Consider the following 11,560-nt stretch of genomic DNA (forward strand, 5'->3'; position numbering starts at 1 on the left):
CCTTCACATTGGCGCAGGCAGGCACTCATTTTAACAACTCATTATAACACAAGGACCTGGTGTGAATTGCATGAACATAAATGTGGCGTCAGTTGGCAGAAGACACATGGGTCAACATATATGGCTCATATGTAAATATATCACCATCCATCTTCTTCAGTCCTGGCAACACACGATAAACTTCATGGAGACAAATCAGCAGCAAATAACAGGCGAACAGTAGTTGTAGTGTAGTTAGTGCTGCGAGTCGCTCAGTGCGAGTCAAACGATCTGTAAACAGTTCAGTAGCGGTTACGACTCAGGTCAGTTTTCTGTACAATATGAGCTAATTTAGGACTGTTATCATGAACTTATCAGTCTCATCAAAATCTAACAAGATGAATGAAAAATTCAGATGGACAGATGAGTTTCAGATATGGTGAATTTCTAGTATTTTTCACTTAAACGTGTAATTTTTTTTAGGCTATGGCCAGAATTCAAATGTAGCTCCAAAAGCAAAGGATGCAGAATATAACCAGAGAAACTGACAACATGCTGCTCTTTGATAGCTATCCTCAGCTGTAGCTAGCTAGCATTAGCAATTTTGTATGAAATGGAGTGTTGACGTTAATGTCAAAGACATCTGTGTATTGCGTTATGGAGGTGTCTACTAAGTTAGTGTGCTATAGAGCTAGGCCCTCCACCCAACAACTGCTGCTCTTTGCTCGTTATCCTTACGTGTAGCTAGCTACTGTTAGCTCATGACCGAGTTAGCCGTGGAGCCAGTGGCCCTAGAGTTTGTCAGGGCCGGGACCTCAAAGCACAGAGCCAAGCCATGAGCTAATTAGCTAACCTTTGCTAGCAACAGCCAAGGAGAGCTGGCAAAAAGCAGCAGTTTCGTCACACTGTTGATAACGTTAGTTCATTTTTTGTCCAGTCCAAACAAATGTTTCAAATTGACAGCGGCAACGCAATTACACGATGTAAAGACAACAAACATTCTCCACAGCATCGTCACAAGACAAATATCAAGTGAGTTGCTAAATGTTAAAGACTTCAAGAATGTCATTATTCAGTCAGTGCAAAAGGTTCAGTGCTGAGCAGAAGTCTGTTCTGCTCCGAGTCATGCAAGTAGTCAACGTAGACCAGAGTGGTTAAAAGACACAGCGTGCAAAATATCAAATACTGAAATAACAGGCAGGTTCTTTCATCTGAAAGAAAACATGACAACATAAAACAGAATGAGCAGGCAACAACGCCATTGGCTTTCGGAGTGAGCAGGCCTGCAGCTCATTGGCTAAGAGACAACATACAGTGTCTTCTCATCGCTTGCACGCAAAATGTCACATAAATAATCGACAGGCTGATGAATGGACGACTTGTCCTTAAAACAAAGCTTATGTGTCCTTCACATATTGAAAATGTGAATTTACTGGCTCACAGAAAAGATGGAAAATCATTTTTCCGTCACATGTCAGAGAGCGATTGTATATGTTCACATCTGAAGGCGACTAAAATCAAAAAGCTATGATCGAAGCCAGCTCAGTTCAGAGTGGTGATAAGATTTTAACTAAACGTTTTTCAAAAAGAGGAGTGAAGACGACTTGGTCCAGAGTCGGGTGACGTGAAGTACCAGCAGGGAGCGCTTGTCTTCTCTTCGTCCACGACCTCTGCCATCACTGTTTCGGTCCCGTGTAACTACTCTCAGATATTTTCAAATGTAGGGATAAGCCTGAGCGGACGAGCAAGCAGCAACCACCATGAACAGCCCAAGAAACATGTCAATTAAAGTAAACACACCTTCAAAAATACTATTTGATATCATCTTGTAACAAATTTGTCAAAATTTGGACACTTTCTATAGAGAAGTTATGGATCTGCCTCACTGACTTCAGTACCATTAGCCTTTCCAGAGCCGGTCCAGTGGTTGTCGGATAAACTGCACCATAAGGCACTTCCGCTTTGGCTCTCGGCCATGGTGGTTGCTGCTCGGTATCTTTTTCCTTTTCACCACCTCCTTTCTCCTCACTTCCTCTCAAATGTTCCTGGACCATCCCTCCCCTCTCCCCTGTGTGAACTGGTACAGCAGAGTGGGTTCATCCCTGAAGCTGTGCTGACCCGTCAGGTGATCTAACACTCCTCCCAGCTGAAGTCGAACACCGTACAGTTGGGCCTCAGCTCGCCCGGCACACAGGCCCCGCTCAACCAGCCAGCCCACCAGGTCGCTGCCCCGAAACACTCTTTCTAAATGGAGCTGGGGGTTCTGATCAGGATGGGGTGGGTTAGAGGCAAAATCATGCTGGGGTAGGTGTTGGTTAGAGTGGAGCTGGGAAATCGGCTCGTCTTGGATGCCAGAGTTGTAAATATGTGCTTGGTGTTCATTCTCAGGCACAAGCTGAAGTTGGGATGGAAGCGAACGCTGGCCGCGGGATTCAGCTGGACCGTGACTTTGGTGAATCTGGTGCAGATTCCTGTTTAGATGCTCCTGAGAATCCTGATGCAGGTGTAGATGCTGGGGCTGATGGGAGGGGGAATGTCTCAAAGCCTCCACCTCCTCCAGTCGTCCTCCTCGCCCAAACCTGTCATTATCAGAGGAAGGATTCACCTGTCGAAGCGCTCACACTCTCCCCTGAGCCACTAGGGGGTGATAGAGGAGGAACGGAAGGGGGAAAAAAGGCAGGCAGAGGGAGGAATAAAAGGAAATATTGGGGGAAGAAAGGAAAGAACAAGCAAAAGAGAGGAAATGAAGGGTGGAAAGCATTTTATGTGTTAGAATAAAAGAAAAGAAAGCACCCAAGACTCAAAACCAATCAGAAAGTTTTTTAGTTGGTAGAGATTTAGCAGTAGAATGCCAAAATTCATTAAATATTGTAAGATTTCACATTGCTTACTGCTAAAAAGTAAACAATGGAAACACTATCTCAAAATCTGAGCTAATCTTTCTCTTTTATGGAAATCAGACACCCACTGTGGCCTGCATATCACTGAAAAGACGTTAAAACAGTAATGAAACATTAATGAAGCTCAGAAATGTCCAAAAGTTGCAGGCGATAGCAGCAGTAACAGCTTATTCTTCTATGTAACTATAAACTTGTGCTGCAAACAAATGTTAAATTAGAACAACATATAATATAAATGTCTAATTTATATTATATGTATAAATCAGATCAACAGATCACATGCAAAGATGATGCAAAATATTGACGAAAAATCAGGGGGAACAAAATAATAACCCAGCGGTAATAACCAGGACAGCACTTCAGATCAGAACAGAACTAAATCAAAGCTAGAATAGAATTATTCACTTTCCACAAATTCAAATTCAATTCAAAATTCATAAAGTTAATTCAAGTGTATTCCCCCTTTAACAGACAAAACACACACAAACTAGCACTCTTACCTGCGTGTGTGCACTATGTCTTGTACACACTGGTCTTTGTGGTAGCGGACAAACTGGGTACAGGTGAGCCTCACCTCCTCTGGTACACCTGAGGGACTCAAATCATCACTCTCCCTGCCCTGCCACAGCCCGAGCAACCTGACACAGACACAAACATTATTCCAGTTCTGCGTGTCTCTTCTGATTATTTAACGTAAAAGGAGGTCATGTTGTTCACCTCTTTTTAAAAGGCAGGATGATGAGGTGTCTGTCCAGACCGAAGATCCCAAAGGACAGGAAACCCTGAACGAAGAGACGGAGAATTATGTTTTTACAGTTGTAGTAACAGTTAAACACATGTTTACACATTTAAAGAGGACAGACGCTGGTACCTGTCCATAGTTGGCTACAGCGCAGAAGAACTGTAGTTCAAGGTAAAGTCTTCCTGGATCTTTGTTGAACAGCCACCACAGACAGCTGGACAGGTTCTACATCCGGACGGAGACATTCAGGACATTCATCCTTACATTTTACATCTCAGCTTCACATATACACTTTATACAAGTTAACCAGGCTCTTTTCTCTAAGCGAGAACACGTGGCACTGTCGTTTGAAACCTTCTCTGATACATTTTTTTACATTCACAGACACACTTGAGCATTCAATCCTCACCGCGAGCAGGCTGACAAAGAGCAGCAGACAGAGCAGGACGTGTCTGACCGTCTGTTTGTCATCAGTGGTCGGGGGCCCAGGTGGTGGCAGGTTCAGAGGCTGCTCTGAGGAGGAAGGACCCTGCTGCTGTTGTCCGTCACACAGCGCCCCACTGTGGCCTGGAGAGGAAAGGAGACTATTGTTAAGATCCCAGAGTGACTGGAGAAATTCCTCACGTCCTGATATTTTCATACTGTTTCATATGACTCCATTGCTTTTATCGCACTTTGTAACATGCAATATTTTTTTCATTCATGTTTGTTTGGTCGTTATTTATTTATTTTTTGACTAGAAGTAAAAATCTTAACATCCTGGTACTACTATGGTTGTTGTGTTTATTTAGATACATCACTGACAGACAGCAGGTTGTAATTTCAGCTGCACAAAAATATTTTTATTTTAATCATTTTAGCGCACAATATAGAAATGTACTCTTTTTTATGTTGTTTTAAAAAAATTTTTTATAAAATAAGAATTATCTTTACTAAAAAAAAGTGTTACAATTTAAATGAGAAAATAATGACATGTGCGTTTGTTACCTGTGCTGTTTGTGTGCTCCCTCTGCGTGCTGGCGATCATGTCAGGTAACGACTGAAGAGGAGAGAAACTGTGGAGGTCTGGCAACACAACAGAAAGAGTATAAATATCGACCTTAGACATCTGGTCAGTATTGATAGGAAGTTATGACTCATTTCAACTCTGAAGAAATTCAGCTTACATGCAGCCTTTAGGTTTTATTTGGGCATAAATGTGTAAGGGACTTCAGAAACCCAAATTTACCAACAGACATAAGTCTGCACCCTGTCCAGCTCAGACTAAACCAAAGGTTTTAGAACAGGGTTATCTGAGTTGACAGAGAAACCCAAAAAAACCCTTTTTTTTTACTCAGTTTCACGCATATTTTTTTTCCTTCAAAAAAATATTTTTTCCCAAAAATTCTTGTTTTTTCAAAAATTATATTCTTTTGCAAACAATTTATTTTTTTCAAAAAATCTTTTTTTCAAACAATGTTTTCTTGTTTCAAAAAGTTGTTTTTTTTACCTGAGTTGATGCTGCAGGCAGGTGAATTTGCCAACTGTGGCTGCTGCTGCTGCTGTTGTTGTTGTTGTTGTGGATCCTCCAGGACACCAGGGGCCCTCTGCTCATCATTGATTCCTGCAACAGCAGCTCTGCTCAGGGCCTGATAGCCTCTCTGCTCCCTCTCACCTTGGCTGAGACCCATCAGAGAAATCGCACCGAGCACCAGGCTGACTGCAAGCACCACCGCTGTGCTGATTATCTGGAATACCAAAGAACAGAATATGAGTTAAACTTCATGGACTACTTTGTTTTGCATTTATCTTGGGATTTATGTAACATTCATAATTCTTAGTGAAAGCAGAGATCTCGCTGATAGATTTAAATAGGTACTAAACAGACTCAGAATTACAGATGGCATTTTTCTAACCTGAGCTCTGCCATAGAAGAAGGCAGAGTCTATGGTGTCAGTCCTCTCTCCTGATATCAGAAGACCTCCGACCATCAGGAAGGGAACCCTACACAAACACACACACACACACACACACACACACACACACACACACATAGACATATGTACCATGATGTTCACACAGCTTTCTCATGTTCGAGATTCTACTCTCATAATTAAACTGTGGCAAAGTACATTTTTGTTTACGTTGATCTACAAAGCAGATATAACTTTAAAGATTTTTAAAAGGTTTCTACAGAAAAGTCCTGAGGAGTTTGGTTGTGTTGACCTACCCCCAACCCAAAATCATGAACACTCCTGGTCTCAGTCTCAACAGGTCATCTCTGTTAGTCAGAGCCAGACAGAGAGGGATTAAACCTGAAGAAAAAAACACCCAAAACATTGATATGCAAGAACTAGAGTGTACACAACAAACACAATTAGTATTGACTCAAACAGAGGTGTTATTAACCGCTCATTAAATACACACACCTGTCCAAATGTAGGTGCTGTACAGAGATCCGTAGAGCAGAGTGAAGGTGAGGATTTTGCCGACGAGATTATCTTCTTTTTTCACCAAGAAGTTCCACAAGATCATACTGACACACACCAGGAACTAGAGCAGAGTAAAGCACAGTAGTAAATGAAAGTAAATGAAGGTGAATGTGAGACAGAAAACACAAAATGACCTCTAAATATCATTATAAGACAGCATCACTAATCACAGCACATTATGACTGGAGACTGACCTGAGCCAGGAACAGATTTAAGGCAAACAGGTGAGGAAGTCTGTTAAATTTCCTGCTGAGCAACATCACCACAATGGTCCACACCTGAGAGAAGACACACATGATCACATGTTATTACTGTATTTGGGAAATGGTTCAGTTATTTATTATCTATCAGTACCAATGTTCTGTCCATAAAACTACAACCAACTTTCTTAATCACATTCTCGTGATTTTCACATCTGTCCATACTCCTTTTGTGTGACCGGTATTTCAGGATTCATTCCTGTCAGACAAACACACTTACCAGTGCTACGAGGCTGACGATGCTGATGTTGAAGCTAACGTTTTCAAGTTCTGTCACCAGGGGCGTCGGGTCCATTAGAGGGATCGTTAACAACCAGGCTGAGACGTACATGATGGGGGCAGACAGGAACGTACTGATCACCATCCCTGATGTTACCTGAAGAAAGAGCAGAGAGAAAGACATTTAAAAACATGAGGCACGAGACTCACTGACAGTGTGAATGTAATCTGGATACAGATTATGATGTACTGCGTGGAAAGTGGGATCTGACTATATTAATTTGAATACCGTCTGAACAGGATCACAGATGTGTTAATCTATATAAAATCATGATGGCTGTGACATCCATGTTGACAGAGCTTCCTGTTCCTTTTCGAAAAACTATTTATTACTACATGGAGTAGAAGAGTGTAAGTGGGTGGTGTCATGGTGTGGGGGAGGAAACAGAGTATAGTAAATACATTTGAAACGGCAGACTGGCAAGAAATGGGGATTTTCTTGGCTTTAGTGTGTGTGATCCTTTTATAGCGTACTCTTGTCATGTGATGGGACCAGGTGATAGGCGTTTGCCTCGGTGATGCCTTGTTTAGTCATTAAGTATTGGATTCTTCTTTTTTTTAATCCAGATTCATCCTCCTGTATTTTCCGATAATAATCGTACGAGACTAATTTCTTACAAATTGCTGTTTAAAGAAAGAATACTGCATCAACCGTACTTACCACCTCTAGCTCCATGTTGTAGTGTCCAGCATAGATGGCCACACTGGGTGCAGTTGGGAAGACTCCGTACAGGAAAGCAAAGTTGGACAGACTGGTGTGGTTGGCACTCGTGCTGTTCACTCCTACATCCAGAATATCCACCATGTCTTTACAGACCAGAGGCATCACCAGGCTGCAGAGGGAGGAGGCAGAGAGAGCCAGGAAATGAATCTATAAAACTGCATTAAGCACCCGCTGTTAAGCTCCTGTTGTTCATTAAGATCAGGCTGGAAAACAATAGGACACAATCACATACTGACACACTCTGCAGAAAAATCCTGCTAGCTTCTACAATTATTGAATTATCTGATTATTCTCTTTATATAATTAGATATCCTGTGATGTACAAATTTATCCAAATCCAATGCAAAAGCCTTGTAATAAATACTTTCTTTGTGTATGGTTGTTTTTGAGATGAAAAAAACAAACAAACAAAAAAAATAAAATAAAACACATTTAAATATACAGTAATATAGAGAATATTGTTATTAAGGCTCCCTCTACATTAAACCACATACACGCATGCTTACAGTTTGGCTGTGATGAGGAGAATCAAGGCAACTCCAGTGTCTCTGGTTAGTTTTCTGAGCTGGCCGACCTGCAGCAGAAACAGAGATTTACTTTACTCAGGATATCCTTCATATTTGCACACGGTTCCACTGTTAAAGCTTAAAGAAAAACTGATTATACAGTAGTGAGTCAAGCTGAATTATTAAGCTGAATGTAAGACTGAACAAAAACCAAAATCACCATAGTGAGGCCGAGGTAAAACAAGGCTGCCCCTCCGAAAGAGTTAGCCAGGCCGTCTATGAACTCTGACAGGACAGCAGGGATCTGCTGGCCCAGAGCAAAGTGGGCAATGATTCCAATGATCACCATGAATACCACTGGGTTCTTCAGCACCTGGAGAGGTGACAGAAAGAGGGACAGACACAATAACTTTAAACAGGAAGTTATATTTTCAAGTCAGGGTTCCCACTTTGTCAAAGACTTTCCAGGCCGTCACATTCACGGACCAAATACAGCATAGGTTAAACTACGGATCAAGGTCAATTACTGTTTTTATGATAAGAACCAGGCTTTACAGACTCTCACAGACAATAATTAACAAAACAGGGAGGCTTAAGTTCTCATCCGTACTTTGTTACAGTGATTACAGACAACAGCTATCACACACGGAGAGGAACTTAGCCTGTAAAAGTAAGCTAAGAAAAAAATATTAAAAGAGCTTCCATTCTTGCACAAAATGTATAGATTCAAGCACAAAAATACTGAGTTGAGTTCAGGAAAACGTGATTTAGGTTAAAATAGACCCTTTCACAACATTAAACTGGTGTTTGAAAGGATAATTTATCCCCTGTACCTTTTTCCAGTATTTTTCCTTGAGTTCTAAAGCTAAGAAATTACATGTACATGATGGGTCAGTTTCAATGAGTTTGTGAAAAAAATATATGGATTTTTTTTTTAAAGAAAACAGATTTTTTTCTTCAAAAAATGTAAAAAAAAAAATTCTAAAGATGTAAAAATAAAATTCAAAAAATGTTTAAAAAAATCTAAAAATGTAAAAATAAAATGCAATTTTTTTTTTCAAAAAATCGATTTCTTTTTCAAAAATCTATATTTTTCAGAAAAATCATTTTTTTTCAAAGAAATCTATTTTTTTTCCAAAAATCTATCTTCGATTAGATCTATCTAATCTAATCTTTTTTCCATGTCTGAAACCGGCTGAATCAAAAATCTTCTGGGAGGAAAATAATAAGAACACCTGGTTTCACACATGAAAAAAAAAAAAAACAACTCTTATTTTGAAAAGGTGTGTTACATTTGCTATTTATTGACCTTAAAATCTTTTACATACGTGGATAAACAATACCTGTATGATTACAACTCCCACAATGCCAACAGTGCTGTGCTGTGAGTGGCTGGACTGTCTCCACTTCTGCACCTCACAAAGAGCGAAGCCGATGGGATTGAGGAGCATGAGAGAGACCGGGGCGACTAGATAGATGTACTGGAGGTACTCTGGATACGTGCTCCGATACAAAGCATCAACTATAAGACACAAAGCCAGAGAGAGTGAGAGAGTGAGAGGGGAACGCACACTTAAATACAGCATGTTTCTATCCTTAACAACTTGTGAGGCATATAGATCGGTGTTTGTGTTTTGTGTCTGCCTCACCTATAGGGTATCCTAAAGCAAAGTCATTGCTCTGCGTAGCGAAGATGGCGTACAGGCCAGCTTTGCTGTATCTGCTCTCTGGACTGGCAACCATCAGAGTGAGCACACACACCAGCACGAACACTGTCACCTACACACAGGATGGAGGTATCAGAGTCAGGACCTGTTTATTTGTTGGTTCTTTGTCTCACATGACTTCTTTCCACAGAGAATTTACCAAATCGGACTTTCCACACAGACGAATATTGTACCCACACATACAGATACACAACAGCGTTGGGGCTACATGTAACGCATTACTGTTCCTAAATGGCTGGCTAACCTCGCCCCATATCCATGAAAGTCAGCACAGCGATGCTATCTCGTGTGACCGTGGAGAGGCTCTTCAGCCAGACAGTCGTGTACTGACACCGTGGAGGAAAAGACGATTTGAGAGACTCTTCCTTGAGATGTAAACCACTGATTTAGTAATAAACATGCCAAATAAGCTTGACTCGTCTACTATAAAGCAGTGGTATGGTGAGCGAGTGACTCAAGTGGGTTTGTCTGAGTGTGTTTGGCCCATTAAAACACAAATTTCACATGATAATTCATTATTTGTTTTCCTTGAAAGTCTATCATCATCTTCTTACGGTGTTAGGAAGGCCAGTCTCTCATTGAATTATTGTTTTGAGGCAATTAATATTTGTTCTAAGCGGTGTTAAGTAAAAAAGTAATGCGTTTCTTTTTGTGAACACCGACCTTAGCGACCAGCACGCTCCAGAGAAACGCCCAGATGACGTCTCCAAAGTCCAACAGCACCATGTTTTTGAAGAGCAGAGCAGGGAGAGCAAACTTAGACACAAAGTTGCCCAAACCCTTCGACTGGCTCTCTGTGATGATGTCTGCCCTGTAGGTGGAAATGGAGGAAAAAGTCCTTAATGCACATGAAAGCCAGAGCGGCTGTTCAGTCATCACTTGCATATTCACAGTGGGTATGTCCAGAATTCGTGCACACACGGAGACAAACTCATCAAGTGTGTACTGTTCTTGCACAGCCCTACCTGCCAGCTATGTAGCCGCACAGTATGATGCCAAAGCACTCAAGGAGAGCCGGGAAGAGCTTGTCGATGGACATGTGGGGCACCGCAGCAGAGCCCACCAGGGTGTTATGGGATATGTTCTTCCCATGGATCAGCACGTAGTTGTTGGCAATCTCCATGATGATGATGGGATGGGGGAGGAGGAGAGGGGAGATCAGGATAGTCAGGTGATGGCTGGGGAATATCAGCACTCTGGAGGGAAACACATACCATGGAAGTGAAAACAGGCAGGATAGAGATACATAGTCTAATTATACAGGAGCAGGGGGGAGAGAGAGTAACCGCAAAGTGTGATTCCTCCCTGCTGGAGGGAGCCCAAAAGAAACCAAGACGGATTGTTTTAATATAAAAGCTGGAGAGAGAGAGCTGTTGGCTGAGTAACAGTCTCTCAGGGTGCCAAGAATTCCTTATTTACGCCTCTGTGCCTGAACATACCGTTAGCTGAGTTAGCACAGTGAAGTCACCCCGCTTTCATTCAATGACAGTCGACTTCTACAGCCACACTAGCAAACTGAAACCAGTGTTATCTCACAGTGACAGACGCTAACCGTTTCCAGTGACCCCACCGTTGTCACTGCCAGGTGACCGTTAGCTAACTGTTAGCTAGGTGCATGCTAAAAACATCAGGGAACATAGGTTAGTTAAACCTGAGGGAAAAGACGGACCTTCAGCGTCTGGCAGTGATTTATTACATGAAATGCCTTGTTCAGAAAGTGTGTCCTTACCTCCGTCACTCAGAAGACCATCTCTGCTCTGAAATGTACGACATTTATCCGCCTTGTCCCGTTAAAACAAGCCCGTGTTTTTTTTTTCCCCCCGTTTGTGCGAGACGCTCTGCTCCTGAATCTGACAGCTGCCGACAGCGGCAACGCCCTGAAGCGTGTCTGACAGGCGATTCAGCCAATCATCGCGCGGCGAGGCTTCGAACTCCGACTGTGATTGGATGAGAGCGTGCGGCGAGATGCTGC

General features: G+C 41.9%; 1 protein-coding gene across 2 annotated transcripts; it reads right to left on the bottom strand.

Annotated features, from left to right (window-relative positions):
* Positions 1–606: 606 nt before the first annotated feature.
* On the bottom strand, positions 607–11,476 carry gpr155b (G protein-coupled receptor 155b). 2 transcript variants are annotated; one of them, XM_084375610.1, is made up of 20 exons: positions 11,318–11,476; positions 10,554–10,784; positions 10,252–10,399; positions 9,511–9,640; positions 9,205–9,383; positions 8,082–8,234; positions 7,862–7,929; positions 7,293–7,464; positions 6,573–6,728; positions 6,287–6,370; positions 6,030–6,153; positions 5,831–5,915; positions 5,517–5,604; positions 5,111–5,348; positions 4,609–4,686; positions 4,031–4,188; positions 3,751–3,846; positions 3,597–3,661; positions 3,380–3,517; positions 607–2,558 (listed from the first exon to the last, which is right to left on the bottom strand). In XM_084375610.1, the coding sequence occupies exons 2-20, from the start codon at positions 10,709–10,711 to the stop codon at positions 2,015–2,017; spliced, it is 2,862 nt and encodes a 953-aa protein (XP_084231736.1). In that variant the 5' UTR covers positions 10,712–10,784; positions 11,318–11,476; the 3' UTR covers positions 607–2,014. The 2 variants fall into 2 exon arrangements, with proteins under 2 accessions (XP_084231736.1, XP_084231737.1); XM_084375611.1 differs by having other exon boundaries at positions 2,446–2,616; positions 11,318–11,475.
* Between the last annotated feature and the right edge of the window lie 84 nt (positions 11,477–11,560).

This window comes from Pagrus pagrus (assembly GCF_965226575.1).
Source record: "Pagrus pagrus genome assembly, chromosome: 15".
Taxonomy (NCBI): Eukaryota; Metazoa; Chordata; class Actinopteri; order Spariformes; family Sparidae; genus Pagrus; species Pagrus pagrus.